This window comes from Dunckerocampus dactyliophorus, chromosome 5 (genome assembly GCF_027744805.1).
Source record: "Dunckerocampus dactyliophorus isolate RoL2022-P2 chromosome 5, RoL_Ddac_1.1, whole genome shotgun sequence".
Classification (NCBI taxonomy): Eukaryota; Metazoa; Chordata; class Actinopteri; order Syngnathiformes; family Syngnathidae; genus Dunckerocampus; species Dunckerocampus dactyliophorus.
Window position 1 is genome coordinate 10,069,437 of NC_072823.1, and position 18,401 is coordinate 10,087,837.

The window sequence follows — 18,401 nt, forward strand, 5'->3', positions numbered from 1 at the left end:
AGGTTTGCCTACAGTGTTTTTTGTTTGTACTTTGGTTTTTGTTCCTGACAGCCTTTTGCTGTCAGTGTTTTTCGTTGGTTAACCGTTAGTGGATTTTCCTTAGTTGTACTTTTACCTTGTGGACTCTTTCTGTTCCATATTAAAGTATTTTTGTTACTATTTTTGACTCTGGTTGTCTGCATTGGGATCCTGATTCCTGTCGTGGCTCCCACCACGCCTGACAGAACAATCTGGCCAAAATGGATCCCGCAGACATGGAGCACTTCCGCTCGGCCCTGGCACATCAAGGCCAATTAGTCGGTGGCCACGAGAAGACCCTCCAAGGCATCATGGAGGCCATATCGGTCCTATCTGCCGGCATGGACGCTCTAAACCTACGACTCGCCAGCACCTCCTCTCACCCGCCACCAGAGGTCAGTACGTCTCCACACGCCTTAGACGCACCTAATGGCGCAGCTGCACACGCACCTGTATCTCATCAGCTGCGAGAGCCTAATATCCCTCACCCTGCTCGCTTCTCTGGAGATTCGGACTCCTGCAACCAGTTTCTACACCAGTGTTCCCTCGTTTTTGACCAGCAGCCCACCACGTACACATCGGACCAATCCAAGGTAGCATTCATAATGAGCTTACTCTCGGGTAGAGCCGCTACGTGGGCTATGGTTGCGAGCACATCTATGCCTGCCATACGCACCTCCTTACCCATGTTCCTGGAAGAAATCAGACGGGTTTTTCACCATCCCATTCGGGGAATGGAAGCAGCTAGCCGACTACTAGACATGAAACAGAAAGGACGCTCGGTGGCAGATTTTTCTATTGATTTCCGAGTGCTTGCTGTAGAGAGTGGGTATCCCGATACCGTTCTCCGAAGTATTTTTCGCAAAGCACTCGATGTACACATTAAAGATGAGCTGGTGGCTAAGGACAACACTACTTCCCTCAACGGCCTTATCAATTTAGCCATAGAGTTAGAGAACCGCATAAGGGAGAGGGTGAGAGAGTACACCAAGGAGGGATACGGCGGCAGGTTGTCAATTCCTACCAGGATACCATTACCATCTCCTGAGGGACAGAGGCTCGAACCAGGGATCGGAGACGCCGTGGCCGTACTACCAGAGGTTCCCATGCAACTTGGGGGACGACGCCTCGCCGCCGAGGAAAGAGCACGTCGTCGCAAGCTGAACCTCTGCCTCTACTGTGGAGATCCGGGGCATCGACTCCTCCAATGCCCCATTCGACCACATCGTCGCCAAGGATCGACTTCTGGATCAGCAGCGGAGTTAAAGCCAAGATCCAGGAGCAACCAACCGGCTACGGAGGACCATCCAGCCATGGGGAGCTGTGAGTACCTCCATGATTCAGCCACTACAGCGGAGGAGGTTTCCTTCAAGAGACTTCAAATTAAGGGAGTAATTATAAAGAAAGAGAGAAGTATTGACATAACCGCACTTATTGACTCGGGCGCCGATGACTGTTTCTTGGACACTACGTTTGTTCTCAAACATAATATCAGCATGATTAAGTTACCTGCTAAGAAGGAGGTCTGGTCTTTGGATAGGCGCTTCCTGGCGGCCATTACACACCAAACCGAACCGCTTATCCTTCATCTCTCTGGTAACCACTCCGAGACCATCCGTTTTTATGTCATGCCCTCCCAGTCCGCACCACTAGTGCTGGGGTTAACCTGGCTTAAGCTTCACAACCCACTCTTAGATTGGAACAAATTGCACGTCTCCAGTTGGAGCCCGTTTTGTCACGCTAACTGTCTCCGTTCGGCTCGATCCAATGTTCCCTCTTCCATATCCCCAGAGGAAGTTATAGATCTTACAGGAATTCCTAGCGAATACCACGACTTAAAGCAAGTGTTCAGCAAGGACCGTGCGCAAACACTTCCCCCTCATCGACCGTACGACTGCGCCATAGAATTACTCCCTAACGCCACATTTCCTAGCGCCAAATTGTATAACATCTCCGCTCCAGAACAGAAAGCCCTCAAAGAGTACATTTCCTCTTCCCTAGCAGCCGGTCTTATTCGACCCTCTTCCTCGCCACTGGGGGCGGGCTTTTTCTTTGTTGCCAAGAAAGACAAATCTCTACGGCCCTGTATCGATTACCGGGGGCTCAATAGCATCACGGTCCGCAATAGTTACTCCTTGCCACTTATGGATTCTGCCTTTTCCGCTTTACACTCTGCACGCATTTTTTCAAAATTGGATCTCCGCAACGCCTATCATCTGGTACGCATAAAGGATGGAGATGAGTGGAAGACCGCGTTTAACACACCGCTGGGGCATTTCGAATATCTGGTGATGCCTTTCGGTCTCACGAACGCCCCGGCGGTGTTCCAAAATCTCATTAACGATGTTCTCAGCGACATGATAAATCAATTCTGTTTCGTATATTTGGATGACATACTTATCTTTTCCAGGAATCTTCAAGACCACACCACTCATGTCCGACTAGTTCTCCAGCGTTTAATGGAGAATAGGCTCTACGTTAAGGCAGAGAAGTGCGACTTTCACGCCACTTCGGTGCCATTTCTGGGGTACATTGTGGAGAAAGGTCAACTGCGTGCCGATCCCGCCAAGATCCAGGCGGTGGTCGAGTGGCCTACTCCCAAATCAAGGAAGCACTTGCAGAGGTTTCTCGGGTTCGCCAACTTCTACAGGCGATTCATACGTAATTTCAGCAGCAAAGCAGGACCTCTGACTAGGCTTACATCACCTAAAATTCCGTTTGTATGGACCCCAGAGGCTAATTCTGCGTTTAACACACTCAAGACCTTGTTTACTTCCGCTCCGGTTCTGGTACATCCTGATCCTAATTTACAATTTTCTGTTGAGGTTGACGCTTCTGATACGGGAGTGGGAGCCGTGCTGTCCCAGCGGTCCCCGGTCGACCAGAAGCTGCATCCCTGCGCCTTCTTCTCGCGTCGCCTCACACAGGCTGAAGGGAACTACGATGTGGGCAACAGGGAGCTGTTGGCCATCGTTCTCGCGCTGCGGGAGTGGCGGCATTGGCTGGAGGGCGCAGTTCATCCTTTTATAGTTATCACCGACCACAAGAACTTGTCCTACATCAGAACCGCCCAGAGACTCAATGCCAGACAAGCCCGTTGGTCACTGTTCCTAACACGCTTCAATTTCTCCATCACCTACAGACCCGGTTCACGCAATATTAAACCTGACGCCCTGTCCAGAGTCTTCAGTCCCACGGAGGAGGGAACAGCGCCGGAAACCATCATACCTGTGGCCCGAGTGTTGGGCGCTCTTCGGTGGGAGGTGGAGAAGAAGGTGTCGGAGGCAACTAAAGGGGAGGAGTCTCCAGAGGGTTGTCCTGCTGGTAAATTGTTTGTTCCTGAGACGCTGAGGTCGGACGTATTGCAGTGGGGTCACGCTTCCAGAGTTACCTGTCACCCAGGAACCAGACGAACTCAACTGGCATTGGCGCAGAGGTTTTGGTGGCCTTCCATGGCGGCGGATGTGAAGGAGTTCGTCGCGGCCTGCTCTGTCTGCGCCAGAAATAAGTCATCGAATCGACCTCCGGCGGGTCTGTTACAACCGCTGCCCATCCCGACCCGTCCCTGGTCACATATAGCTTTGGACTTCGTTACTGGACTACCTGCTTCCAGAGGAAATACCACAATTCTGAACATTGTTGACCGGTTTTCCAAGATGGCACATTTCATAGCGTTACCTGGACTACCTACTTCACTGGACACAGCGCGACTCTTGGTGAGACATGTCTTCCGCATCCACGGAATCCCAATCAACATTGTTTCCGACAGAGGGCCCCAATTCACTTCCAAGGTCTGGAAGTCCTTCTGCAAGATGCTCGGGGCATCAGTGAGCTTATCATCCGGTTACCATCCACAGACAAACGGCCAGACAGAGCGGGCCAACCAGGACCTCGAGGCCGCCTTACGCTGCGTCTGCCACCGACACCCGTCATCCTGGTCCATCCACCTCCCCTGGGTGGAGTACGCGCATAACACCCTTGTCAGCTCGGCCACAGGTATGTCACCCTTTAAAGTCGCCAATGGATACCAGCCTCCTCTTTTTCCGTCTCAGGAGGCAGAAGTGTCAGTACCATCGGTCCAGATCCACCTTCGCCGCGCCCGAAGAGTTTGGCGAGAGACGGTAGCCGCACTGAACCGCACGGCGGAGCGCAATCGACGCCTGGCCGACCGCCACAGAATTCCGGCACCCGTCTACCAGGTCGGTCAGGAAGTCTGGTTGTCATCCAGGGACTTACCACTGGCCGGAACCAGCCGGAAGCTTGCACCCAGATTTGTGGGACCATACCTAATTGACTCCATCATCAGTCCCTCTGCCGTCAGACTTAAACTACCTCCAGCACTCAAAGTACACCCGGTATTCCACGTCTCCTGCCTCAAACCTGTGTCCTCCAGTCACCTGTGCCCCCCGGCCGAGTCGCCTCCTCCGCCGCGCCTGATCGATGGCCATCCAGCATACACGGTGAAGGCTATCTTGGACTCCCGAAGGAGGGGCAGAGGATTCCAGTACCTGGTCGACTGGGAGGGTTACGGCCCTGAGGAGCGTTCTTGGGTCTCCCGCTCCCTTATCTTGGATCCGTCACTCATAAGCGACTTCCACCGTCTCCATCCTAACAAGCCAGGTAAGCCGCCAGGAGGCGTCTTATGAGGGGGGGACATACTGTCATGTTCTGCATTCTGCTCTGCTGCCCTCTGCTGTTTTTGTGTTGCAGCACATCCCTGAACATGACCCAGACCTAATCACACACACCTGCAGCTCATTACCTCCTCCCTTCTTAAGCTGCAGCCAAACAATCTACCAGTGCCAGATTGTACTCCTTGACTCCCTGACCTCCTGTTCCTTGCTCCCGCTTAGCCCGGCTTCTTGTTCCTTACCCTGCATTCTGGCTCCCTTACCTGCTTGTTCATTCAGCCTTGTATCCAAGATATCTCCTGTCAGGTTTGCCTACAGTGTTTTTTGTTTGTACTTTGGTTTTTGTTCCTGACAGCCTTTTGCTGTCAGTGTTTTTCGTTGGTTAACCGTTAGTGGATTTTCCTTAGTTGTACTTTTACCTTGTGGACTCTTTCTGTTCCATATTAAAGTATTTTTGTTACTATTTTTGACTCTGGTTGTCTGCATTGGGATCCTGATTCCTGTCGTGGCTCCCACCACGCCTGACAGCATGCAGCTCCGAAGCCACGGGTTGCCAACCCCTGATGTAGAAGTTTGTTTCTTTCAGTTTACTTCTGTGCCTCAGCAATGCCACCATATTTTTTTCTGTTGGTGAACTTTATGGTAATAACATGTGTGGTGTTGTTATTCCTATCATACATTGGAATGCATGTAACGATGTTGTTGAGATCCACTCCCACCCCCTTTGATTGCAGAGAGTTGGCCACGTGTTCTTCTGTTGAAGCAGCATCTTGTCCTTCTCCATTGTAAGTATACCTTATTAATTGTGAATTGATAAAATTCAGAATATGCAGTGGGACATTTTCTATCATGTCCTACCTTTTTAAAAAAAATTGTATTTAGGTGTTCGAAATCGCCATGGATATCGCTAATGCTAATCACTAACAGGATTTTTGTTTAAATGCATTTTGTTTATGTTGAATGTCACAGAGAAATTATTTTCATTTTGTGTAAGCCATAATGGACACACTTTATTTTTGTATGTTCAGTTTTATAATTTTTCAAAGTAAAGGCTCTGGAATGGGACTCAACTGGAGTCTCATTGAGAACCGTTTGGCCTCTACGTGCTATCTCAGCTAGCAGAGACAGATAAACAACCAAACAACACTGACACTAAAAGTCCCCCTGCCCCAAAATGCCCCTGCTCAAAACTCAGTCCATAAAACTTTAGTGTAAAATTTTTTATGGTTATCTCTTTACTTTTTGGCAAATTCCAGCCTGGCCTTCCTATTCTTCTCGCTAATGAGTCGTTGCATCTTCTGGTGTACTTTTGCTCATGAAGTCTATGAACAGTAGGTCGTGATACCTCCACTGCTGCCCTTGGCAGGTTATTGCTGATGTCGGTAATATTTGTTTTTGGGTATTTCTTTACAGCTGTTTCTGTCATCACCTGCTGATGTTTTCCTTGGTGTTCATGGTAGACATCTGTTACTTAGTATGCCAGCATTTCCTTTCTACTTCTGGACATTCCAAACGGTTGTACTGGCTGTGACCAATGTTTCTGCAATGGGAGAAACCAGATCTCTAGTTTGCATGTTGTTTTCACCTCTAAATGCATTGTACACAGGCAAAACCTATCCTACCCAATCTGAATTATCTATTTATTGATTGAATAAGTATAATACATTTGAACAACACGTAGCTCATTGTGAAAATATACATAAAAGAACTGAAAAATATAACTCATCATGCTAGTATCAACACAATACTGCTGTTATCAATAACATAAATATTTGGATCAATCCGCCCACCTCTAGTCAAAATATATGTCATTAATAATGCATTTATTTTATTTTTGTAAAAAAATTAACGAGTCGAGTGCCAAAAATGGCCCCCGGGCCGCACTTTGGACGTACAGTAGTCTATCATGACGTTGGCTGCTTCCACTTCACTTCACTTGCTAAACCAGTAGAGGGGAGATAAGCAGCACGCTGCAGCGGAAACACGAGCGTGAGTGATGTAATGTCGCCTGCCTGCTGACCACGAATGGCTGTTTGTGCCAGGCTGTGCGGAGTGGGTCAGTCGCGGAGGTGCCGGAGGCGACCGCGGCAGAACCAGCAAGACCGGGGCAGCGATTCGGACATGGATGAGGAGGAAGAGGAGCGGATCGTGGGACAGAGGCGAGGCGACGCCGGTGGTGAGGCCCCGGAGAGCGGCGTCGAAACTGCAGGGCCGAGTCGGGTGCACTGCAGCTGGGCTGACAGTAGACTACACGGCGTGGGACTACCGCACCCGCAGGCTTTGTCGGAATTACCACCAGAGCTTTTAGTGGAGATATTCTCCTTGCTTCCCGGAACTGCACTACCGAATGTCGCCCTTGTCTGCAAGACATTTAGACAAATCCTCAATACAGAAACCATCTGGAGAAGGCGGTGCATGGAAGGTATAAGACTGCGGACGGAGAGGTCATTTTAACCGTAGTTGCATACACGGCCCGCTAAAAGCCGCTTTATTGATCGGAAAGGAGACGCATTTGGCAGGTAGCGCGGTTGAAGCCGGCTGACATTGTTGTCAGGCCCTGGCTCTGCTTAAAAGCAAGCCTGTGGAACCAGACAAGCTGTACTGATACCGTCTAACATGGCTGGGAAATATAGTTTAAAACAACTAACATGCCTGGGAAATATAGTTTAACACTTTTTAACTGTATATCATGAAACCACAGTCGGGTAGGTGTGCTGCTCTGTAAAGCAACAAAACATCCATGCTCATCAAAGCGGAGTTTAAAAAAGATAACTGTAGCAATATTTTTGCTAATGACTATTTCGACATTTGTGAGAATTGGTTTGCACGCAGGCACAGTAACCCTACAATGCACAACGTTTCATACCTTACCAAAAATAGAGATTTATTTATTTTGTTCTCTGTACGGAGGCCGATAGGGGCAAACGCGCCGCAACGTCCAAACACAATACAACGAGTTAAACAATAGAATGCTATAAATTAAAAATGTTCCAATCACGTAAAGGCGTCATGGTCAAACGCAAATGCAAAAGAGACATCCTGCAAATCATAAACAACTGCATGAGAGACATGTTGCAAGTTCTCGGTTCAAAACGAAAGTTTGACAAGCTACTGGGTTGCACACTTACACTAACATTAGCTATGTAAATCAGGCGCTGTCTCGTTTTAACAGAATATACAGCCAAATGTTGAACAAAGACAAAGAAAAATGTTACTTTTTATTCCCTTCCTTCAAAAGTCTACCCAACTTTTTTCTGGGAATCCTGCGCATGTCTTTAAAGACGGACATCCTCAAGGTCTGTCTCCCTTTTTAGGGAGGCTCAAGTTTATATTTTGTGTTTCTCTCATGTAGTTGTTTTTGGGGTTTGTGTGTTTGTGTTTTTTTTTTGTGTGATTGCAACATTTTCCCGACGCATGTGTTTTATGGTGTCTGTTTTTGGTTTTGGATCATTTCTGTGTTTTGGTTGAACATTGCTGTGTGTTTCCCTTATCGGCCACCGTTGTTAGGTTGTTATGATGCAGTGAACAAGTTTCAACAGTGTTATCCACACCGCTGTCACCATACCAGTTTAAATGGAGTGCAATAAAGTTAACCAATCAATGTTACTAAAAACTAGCTCAAAGATCAGTAAAAGAATGAGAAAATACTCCCTTGGAGTGACAAAATAAACGTAAAAAGTGTACACAGGGAATGAAATGTGGAGGGGCTCGAACAGCTTGCACTCTTCAGGGAAGTTTCGAGGGTGTATCTGGGGAATTTTTGTACATCGAGGAAAAACACTGGTGAAAATTCAACCTAGCATACCTGAATGGACTTTGCCTGGTGCATAGGGGCACAGTCATGCTGCAATAGAAAAGAGCCTTTCCCCAAACTGTTCTCACAACGTTGGAAGCATACAACTGTGCAAAATGTCTCTGTTCGATGTTATGAATTGATTCCGCGATACAAATACAAATAGTGTAAGACAATCCATTTTGATGAGTGCATACTTAGCGTAGTAGTAGTTGCTGACATTACAAGGTCTCAGAAGCTGCTACAGTACATTCCTCCACTGTGTCAGCAGTCAACAGTTTCTATTTGGGTCATGTCTCCTGATAGTGGTGCATTGAAGTCTTGGACTTGATGAGGCTTTTGCAAATGCTTTTTAATAACGCTGCCACGTATCAGTGCTTAACTTGTGTAAGAGTTTGTCAGTTGTGGCAGTAGCATTGTTCATGCGCAGCCCTTTCTGGTTCTGTTTTGTCTCTGCAGAGTTTCACATGAAGGAGGATCTGAGGAAGATGGAAGTGGGAGGAGTTTCTAGCCGTGACCTCTATGTGAAACGTGAGTCACGTGATGTTACAGCAAAATCTCACCCATGTAAAGATAATAGGATAAGAGATACTTTTATTCATGGTAAATAATTGTTAATAATGTACTATACCAGTGGTTGAGTGTCCGTATCTGATCTGTTACTGTCCAAGAGTGCTGCTCATATGTAGTGGTCTCAAAATAACTTGTAAACAAATAATTAAATGACAAAAAACTGTGCTCATGCAATAATCAAGAATAAAGAAAAAATAATGTATAAACTATATAACCGTACAAGAATTAAATGAAACAGAAAAGAGAACTCCTTTTATCCCTGTGGTTGTCTTGCACACTGGAAGGGGCGTTGCAAAGGATGGAGAGAGGCTTATCAGGAGGAGGATCTCTCAATAATCAGATCACCACGCTGCATCGTTATTGCTGTCCATTTCATAGGAGCAGATCATTTCACTTCGCTTGAGAATACAGACCTGATCCAAATCTTAAAGACCAGTTGAAAAATTGCTATGATTTGCATTTTGCACATTTGGATCTTAATGAGGTAGAGCTACAATATGAGGGGAGAAGAAGGGGGAGTGAGACAAAAAAAACATTTGGAACTTTTAATTTAAACAAACAAACAAAAAAAATGAAATAGGTTATTTATCACCTGATCAAAACTTAAGATAAAAGCCAACATCTGCTCAAAATGTTCATTTTCTGTCAGGCATTCACACTCTCATGCCCTCCTGATGTTTTCTATGCTTTAACTATGAAAATATTCCATTTAATAATATGGAATCCTACTTCACGAAAATTCACTTATCGAAGTCAGGTCTGGAACCAATTGACTGCAATAAACGAGGGACGACTGTATATGCATTTATATACGTGTATATGTACACACATTTTAAAAACAAATCTCAAGTACTGTACCCCCTGGAGTGTTTTTGTTATTTGTTCTTTATTTAGAATTTATTTTTTAGCTCTACAGTCTAAGGTTGTTGTTTTTTTGTTTTTTTTTACTTTTTACTATTTTTAGGTCTCTCTCCATCCTTTAATATTTGATCCATTGTATGCAGGGTGTATGTTGAAAGTCTTTTCCTTCAACATGTGCTGTCTTAAGTTGAAAGAATATCCTGGTGAAAGCAAAAGCATTTGTGAGAAAAGAGGATGTATGGAGCCTATTCATGGCAGATTATGCCGGAGCGCTGCAGAGTGTGCACGGATGGATCCTCTACACATGCTTGTGTTGTGCTTGTCCAGGTGTTAACCCACGAGTGAAGTCTGGGCGCTTTATGAAGCTCCTCCCGGACTACGAGCATATGGACTATAAAGACATGTACACGCACTGTATGTACATATGGGCCCTGACACAGATGTTTACAGCATGAGGGGCTATGTGTGTGTGTGTGTGTGTGTGTGTTTGTGTTTCTTTCAGAATAAATCAGCTCTCTGTGAGAGTTTCAAATGAAGCATTGCTTGTTGTCATATGACAAAAGAGACCACTAGATAATTAAGGTCACACGCTATTCCTTTGAGGTTTATAACTAATTGAACTGTACTAATGGAGGTTAAGCAAAATGTGTGCACAGCCAGACTTTGTGTAAAGCATGTGTGTAGCACGATAAGGAATAATGGTTATGCTGCACTGTCTTCTTGTGTTGCAGTGCTTCATCCATACAGACACATTTTGGGCCTGTGGCAGCCTGACATAGGCCCTTACGGGGGATTACTCAATGTCGTGGTAAGCATAAAAATAGATGTTAAATATACAGTGCCACCTATTACAGCATGTCAAGCGGTGAACGTGTGTTGTACAGAATGCAGTTTTTAGCTCAGAATGCAGTTTTTAGCTGCAGATATTTGACAAGAAAGCCATTGTTGACTTGCTGGTTGGTGAATTATTTAAAGGTCGACGGGCTGTTCATCATCGGCTGGATGTTTTTGCCACCACATGACCCGCGTGTGGAGGATCCCATGAGAAGACGACCACTCTTTCGTATCCACATGTGGGACAGCAAAAAGGCCACTGTGGAGTGTATGTATGGACACAAGGGTCCCCACAAGGGAGACATCCAGGTCAGTGTCAGTCACACACACACACACACACACACACACACACACACACCCGCCACAGCTTCACTCTATCACGGGTTTTCAAGAATATATTAATAAATCATGCCATTTTGTGGTTAAATACAACCTATTTTAGCCAAAAAAAATGCACGTTTAATGAAATTTTATCTATTTTTTGCCTAAATTTATCATTTTCAAACATAAAAAATGTCTAAATGAAATAAAATACCAATATAAGGCATTCAGAAGATGCATTCATGGACACTGTGAATATGTAGTATTTTACACTAGTCACTGAGGTGTAAGTAATGATACTGTAATGTTCGGTGAGAAACATAAACGCCAGACTACCACCGAATATCGCTAATGAAAACATGGGCTACTGTGGTGACCGTAACCCACGCCAAGCTAACGTCACTTCCTGTCTGCCCGCCACTCAGCTGTGCTAGGAAACACCTTTATAGCAACAAACATGAGCACAAGTCTTATTTACATCTTAAATGGCTTATTTACTCATATTATGTCTACTGTATTGGATATTAAAAGTGTAAACGTGGCTATAGGGGTGTTATTTCATGTCTAGAGGGCTCTAATGTTAAAACTCATATTTAAAAGGTCTTAAGATTTTTTATGCTCTATGTAAATATAAAATTTATAAATTAGGAATCCTACTTGACAGAAATTCAAATATCATGGTAGGGTCTGAAACCACTTAACCGCGATAAAACTACGGATTACTGTATTGGATTCTTTACGCGAGTGTACATGTAAAATGTTGGTCATTTTCTAATTGCTATTTTTAGACTGTAAAGAAGGATGAATTCTCAACTAAATGTAATCAGACAGATCATCACCGCATGCCAGGAGGCAGACAGGAGGTACGTCAAATCAGATATCTGTCACTTTCTCTGTTGTCAATATGACCTCTATCATGACATGACGGTTGTGCTTGATTAGGTTTTATTTACTGTGTGTAGGAGTTCAGGACATGGTTGGAGGAAGAATGGGGCCGGACGCTAGAAGAAATCTTCCATGAGCATATGCAGGAGCTCATCCTGATGAAGTTCATTTACACCAGTCAATATGAGTATGCAATTTACTAGATTAGAGATTGATGAGTAAAATATCCAATATTGCTGCTAGACGGCATACTTTGCATGCCAAAAGTGCTACAGTGGAACCTTGGTTAGCGTCATTAATCTGTTCCAGAAGGTCAGACTCAAACCGAAACATACTCTAACCAAATCAATTTCCCATAATAATGTAAATCCAATGCAGAAAACATTTCTAAATGCATATAAATAACAATAAAAGTGATAAAATTAACATTTAAGTCACTTTTACCTTCATTGAAGATGTGATTCTTGACAATGAAGGCAATGTGGACACCACATTTGTGTTTTGCTTGAGTTGTAGCTTGAATTCATTTGCGTTTCTCACCTTCTTTATCAGAGTGCGAGCACTCTTTTGTGGGTTATTTTGCAGCCGTGATCAAAGGAAAAGCAGAGACTTGTGGTATTATCTGTGTTACGTTGGCAAAGAAGTACTGCAAAGTCAACCGCTGATGACAGCGCTGACTTGTAGTTCCCATGCAACAGTGACTGTAAAGTTCGTTTGGACATAAACCAGCCTGCACTTGAAAAGGCTGAGAAAATCTTAGAGGATGCTTTATCAACTCAACTTCAGTAGATTTTCTTGAGTTTTATTTCATACTTGACCTATGTACAGGAGCTTGCCAGCTTATTATATTTATTTATTATGCAAAGAAGACTTTTTGAATCAACATTAAATGTCATCACAGAGGTGTACCTAATGGTGTGTCCAATGAAAAGGGTTCTTTAATCCCTATGCAAAAAAAAAATAGTTTTTTGTTGTTTTTTTTTTTGTCCCTGCAGCAATTGCCTGACATACCGGCGCATCTACTTGCCTCCTGCAATGCCATCTGACTTGACTCAGCCAGGCCTCTTTAAAGGCACCTACGGCAGTCACGGTTTGGAGATCGTCATGCTCAGCTTCCATAGGAACTCAGCAAGAGCCACCAAACTCACCGTAAGTCCCATATCTACAGCTATAGTAATGCGTCAACTACAATGACTGGCAAACCACTACATGGATGTCATTGTGGAACACAGAGTAACCATTGTCAACATTGGCTCAACCATAATGTTGTGCTATGGGAATGAAACAGAAAGTCCATTTATACAGAAGGAATCCTACTTTGCCGAAATTCACTTATCACATTCAGATCTGGAACAAGTCAACTGCGAAAAATGAGGGATTACTGTATTAGGAGCACAATGATGTATGTTTACATTATCAAATCAGTGCACACATACAAGGAGTGAAGGAAACATTAAAAATGATGGGGAGAGCGAGGAGGTGAGGTCGTAATGTTGCGGGAGTCCTCATTTAAAATGGCAACATTTTTTGTGATGCGGTTAAATTTTTTTATTCTTAAAAAGGTCGATATTTAGAAATTAGATCGCATATTAGTGTGACTCAAGATCACAATTTTTTTCTCTTTTTTGTTTTGCCCTAATACTTTTTATTTATTTGATAATTGTGCTACAAATTATCGTCGACAATCGATGTTATCGGCAACATTTTTGAGCCAATTTTTTTCATTATTGTCATGAGGTGTAATTCACATTTGAACCACTAGATGGTGCTCAAGTATAGTGTACCTGGGTGCGCCACATTAGCTTGACACAGAAGTTACCTGTACGTATGTTGTTTAAAAGTTATGCCATATAACCGTATTGAATGGTTGCTGTTCTTTTGCAATGTACTGAGCGACACTGTCTGTGAGCGCGCACCATTTTGCACTGTTTTGCTTATATTTGCCGACCAAATGCCTCAGTAAGGGTTGACTGTCGGGACGAAGGCTCCGCTGCCCGAGGAACGTCCATTGGTAGTTTTTTTTTTCAGTTGAGAAAATTCTCCATGGTGATTGTCGGTGTTCATGCGCTCACCTTGTTCATTCTGTTTAAAGCCAAAATGTGCTGCACCGCTGTTTGTTTGCAATTGACAATGACTTCTTTGCATATTTGGTGCACTTGATGTTTGATTCAACCAACCACAAAATCAGAGCCACTACAGAAATATGCTGACATGTTCATGCTAACTGTATTTTGTACGGTATTTACAGGGAGACCCTAATGTTCCTGCTGGGCAACTGACTTTGGATATTGACTTGAGTCAGCCTCTCATCCTCCCAGACTTGGAACATCAGTGCAATATAGAGGAGCTGTCACGACTCGTATTGGGGGTACACGAACGAGTACAGAGGGAGGCAAGAGAAGACGCTCCCACCCCAGTGAGAGTCCCTGCAGAGGGAGCTTGTGGTGATGCTGGTGCAGCAGAGGCGCTGCTGGCCAATCATGGCGTCGATTCAGACGGTTGCCAGGCAGGTCCGAGTGGAGGCACCAGTCCTCCTGAGAGCCAGCCCTTTATCCTGCCTCTAGGAGTCATGGCTCGAAATGAGGTGTACCCTCGCACTTGCAGAAAATGGTAAGGACATTAGCAATGTTATTGTGGTAGTTAAGATAATAGAAGAAAAAAACATGAAATTGTGGTTCAGAGTTCTTTGCCATGAGGTGCCATTTTGAACTTCCAGTGACCAATATGAGAGAGTGTGAGAGCCATAACACCAAATTTAATACCCCTGTTCCCCGTTCATACCCAAGACTTGAAACACTAAAGAGTCACAGAGCATCTATGAAAATATTGACTAAAGAACCTTTGTGTATTCATTTCAGCTTCTATGGGACAGGCCTGATTGCAGGGCATGGCTTCACAAGTCCAGAGCGCACCCCTGGTCTTTTTGTGCTCTTCGACGAGGATCGTTTTGGGTTCATCTGGCTGGAGTTGAAGTCATTTAGTCTCTATAGTCGCCTGACGGACCGCCTAGCCCACGCACATGCCCCGAACATGGAGCGATTCGAGGCCATGCTCCGCAACATGCAGTCTTGGACATCCTGATGATCCAAGCTTTAAGCCGCTTCAGGCAATACAATGGATAATGATAATAATAATAATAATATACAGTACGTTATACCTAAGTAACCTCGGTATCCCCCTACTCCTGCAGCGGTATATATTAGCTCATGACATGACCTTTTCCATCTATACATGTTTCTCTTTTGTTTTCCTGTCTATTGAGGCAGGTTTCCCACTTTGACCCATGCACGCACTTTGGAGGGCATCATCAGGTCACTCCAGTGCAGCATGATAATGGGTCACATTAATGTTCTGTTTATTTATTTATTTATTTAATCCCTCTAGGAGGAAAAAGAGTGACTTTCATACCACTTTTTATGGAGCAAACTGTATGTGCCTCTGATTTTAAAACCACGTCTGTACTTGGTAGTGTTTGAGAAGGTAATGGTGTGCAGTGCATTTCAATTCAATGCCCAATTTATTCAGCTACACACTGCTTTCTATTTTACATTTGTATTTACACCTGGCTTCCACTTTAGTTTGTTAAACACATCTTTTTAAAAAGACAGCTTCTCAGGTAGATTTTTTTTGCCCCAAAATTAGGAATAATGACATCATTGGTGAACTAAATCAGTTTTAATAATTAACCAACAGAAACAAAGCAAGATTTATAACAGGGCTACCTTTCAACTGTTGGCAAAGGATTTGCTTTCTTATCAAACACTGTCAATCTGACTTTTTGCTCTTTGAGCTTTAGTGGTAACATTTTCAGTGAAATGCTCCAAAACATTGTTTCACCACATCTTATATGATAATAGGTAAGCTGGAAAGATGCGTTAGAAAAGTACAACATAAGCTATTGATACACTGGATCTATTCAATGTATGAAATTCTTGGGTTTCTGCAAGATGCTAAATTGCAGCATATTGTTTGAAATGTACTACTTTTGCTGTTTATTTAAATGTTTGCTTGGCCTTTTACTGGAAACCTTCCTCTACTTTGTTTTTGCATACACAGCTATTTAGCTATATAATAGATAAACCCACGAATCAAAATGAATCTTGAAGCATACCAAATACTGTACATGTACTGTATGTGTGTCTTGTCATGGCTTAATGACGTTGCCCAGTAGCTTTCCTACAACAAGTGCACTTTTCTGGGCAGTATAGTAACTGATATCTAAATACACTGCACACACTGGGCAGCATATTTGCAGTAGACTGCAGCTATATTAACATTTGCAAAAAAAAAAGGTGTTTGAGCATCTTCAATCAAATTTTGCCCAGTTCATCTGAACCAAACAATATGGTTCAATACATTCTCCTATCTTCAAGTTCTCTGTACTGACTGTTTGAACGATTCACCTTATTGTTGCTTTGCACTATGTACTAGGGCTAATGTGGTAGTTAATAAGCAAGCTGATGTACTTTTCAGGCTGTTTTTTTCTCTCTGTATTTCTGTCATTTTTCATTATACTGTAATCTAATATGCTATCCCTCCTTGACTGGTCTTTTACCTCGAGTGCCATGGAGTAAAACTGCACCCGTTGCATCCGAAACAACCATCTTTATTTCTAAAGTCCATCTCTGGTGCAAGCTACACTGCAAGAAGTGAAATCTAAGCCAGATTTAATACCCAAAATCTAGGTGAAAAAAACCCTATTATGACTAAAAAAAAAACAAACTATTTTGCAGTAATACAGTGGTGTGAAAAAATGTTGGCCCCTTTCCTGAATTCTTGTTTTCGTGCATGTTTGTTGCATTTAATGTTTCATATCATCAAACAAACTTAAATATTAGTCACTGACAACACAACTGAACACAAAATGCAGTGTTTAAATGAAACTTTTTATTATTCAGGGAGAAAAAAAAAGTGATTGACCCCCGTTAAAACATGACTGACATATAAAGCTTTGGGACTACAGCAAACCACAGCAAGAGCTATTATCCGCAAATGGCGAAAACGTGGAACAGTGGTGAACCTTCCCAGGAGTGGCCTGCCAACCAAAATTACCCCAAGAGCGCAGCAACGACTCATCCAAGACATCACAAAACACCCGACAACATCCAAAGAACTGCAGGCCTCACCTGCCTCAGATAAGGTCAGTGGTCATGACTCCACCATAAGAAAGACGCTGGACAAAAACAGGCGGCGTGGCAGAGTTCCAAGACAAAAAACACTGCTGAACAAAACGAAAATTAAGGCTTGTCTCACTTTTGCCAGAAAACATCTTGATGATGCCCAAGACCTTTGGGAAAATCTTCTGTGGTCTGACGAGACAAAAGTTTAAACTTTTTGGAAAGGGTGTGGCCTATTGCATCTGGCATAAAAGTAACACCATATTTGAGAAAAAGATCCTGTCAACAGTAAAATATGGTGGTGGTAGTGTGATGGCCTGGGGCTGTTTTGTTGCTTCAGGATCTGGAAGACGTGCTGTGATAAATGGAACCATGAATTCGGCTGTCTATCAAAAAATGAAGGAGAATGTCCGGCCATCTGTTTTTGACCTCAAGTTAAAAGGAACTTGGGTTCTGCAGCAGGACAATGATCCAAAACACACCTGCAAGTCCAGCTCTGAATGGATGAAGAAAAACAAAATGAAGACTTTGGAGTTGCCTAGTCAAAGTCCTGATCTGAATCCTATTGAGATGCTGTGGCATGATCTTAAAAAGGCGGTTCAAGCTCAAAAACCCTCCAATGTGGCTGAATGACAACAATTCTGCAAAGATGAGTAGGCCAAAATTCCTTCACAGCGCTGTAAGAGATTCATTGCAAGTTATCGCAAACGCTTGATTGCAGTTGTTGCTGCTAAGGGTGGCCCAACCAGTTATTAGGTTTAGGGGGCAATCACTTTTTCACACAGGGCCATGTAGCTTTGGATTTTTTTCCTCCCGTAATAATAAAAACTGCATTTTGTGCTCAGTCGTGTTGTCATTGTCACTAATATTTAAATTTGTTTGATAATCTGAAACATTTAAGTGTCACAATCATGCAAAAAAAAGCAAGAAATCATAAAGGGGGCAAACACTTTTTCACACCACTGTATTTTTCCTATCAGGCAATGTCACACAAATTTAAGTTTTCAAGTACTATGTAGTCTTATTAAAAATAAGCTTTCAACAGAACGAGAAAGTTTGACTTGTCAGCAGCGGTGCCGTCAGGTGGAATTTCATCCTTCCGTCTGTTTTCTATGCCGCTTATCCTCACTAGGGTCGTGGGTATGCTGGAGCCTATCCCAGCTGACTTCGGGCGAGAGGCGGGGTACACCCTGGACTGGTCACCAGCCAATCGCAGGGCACATATAGACAAACAACCATTCACACTCACATTCATACCTTTGGACAATTTAGAGTTGCCAATTAACCTAACATGCGTGTTTTTGGAATGTGGAGGGAAACCGGAGTACCCGGAGAAAACCCATGCACGCACGGGGAGAACATGCAAAC

General features: G+C 43.8%; 1 protein-coding gene across 3 annotated transcripts; it reads left to right on the top strand.

Annotated features, from left to right (window-relative positions):
* Positions 1 to 6,572: 6,572 nt before the first annotated feature.
* fbxo31 (F-box protein 31) lies at positions 6,573 to 16,448 on the top strand. Of its 3 annotated transcripts, XM_054776144.1 has the most exons (10): positions 6,573 to 7,071; positions 8,902 to 8,973; positions 10,204 to 10,290; positions 10,608 to 10,684; positions 10,852 to 11,019; positions 11,820 to 11,894; positions 11,994 to 12,103; positions 12,912 to 13,065; positions 14,165 to 14,526; positions 14,775 to 16,448. In XM_054776144.1, the coding sequence occupies exons 1-10, from the start codon at positions 6,675 to 6,677 to the stop codon at positions 14,995 to 14,997; spliced, it is 1,725 nt and encodes a 574-aa protein (XP_054632119.1). In that variant the 5' UTR covers positions 6,573 to 6,674; the 3' UTR covers positions 14,998 to 16,448. The 3 variants fall into 3 exon arrangements, with proteins under 3 accessions (XP_054632119.1, XP_054632117.1, XP_054632118.1); XM_054776142.1 differs by lacking the exon at positions 10,204 to 10,290; XM_054776143.1 differs by lacking the exons at positions 10,204 to 10,290; positions 11,820 to 11,894.
* Positions 16,449 to 18,401: the final 1,953 nt, after the last annotated feature.

What these genes read in the sequence shown, in the direction of transcription:
- fbxo31 (XM_054776144.1), top strand. Translation starts at nt 6,675, where the DNA reads ATGGCTGTTTGTGCCAGGCTGTGCGGAGTGGGTCAGTCGCGGAGGTGC. An exon ending in CAAGAGCCACCAAACTCACC is followed by an intron (nt 13,066 to 14,164) that starts GTAAGTCCCATA and finishes CGGTATTTACAG; the next exon opens with GGAGACCCTAATGTTCCTGC. An exon ending in CCTCGCACTTGCAGAAAATG is followed by an intron (nt 14,527 to 14,774) that starts GTAAGGACATTA and finishes TATTCATTTCAG; the next exon opens with CTTCTATGGGACAGGCCTGA.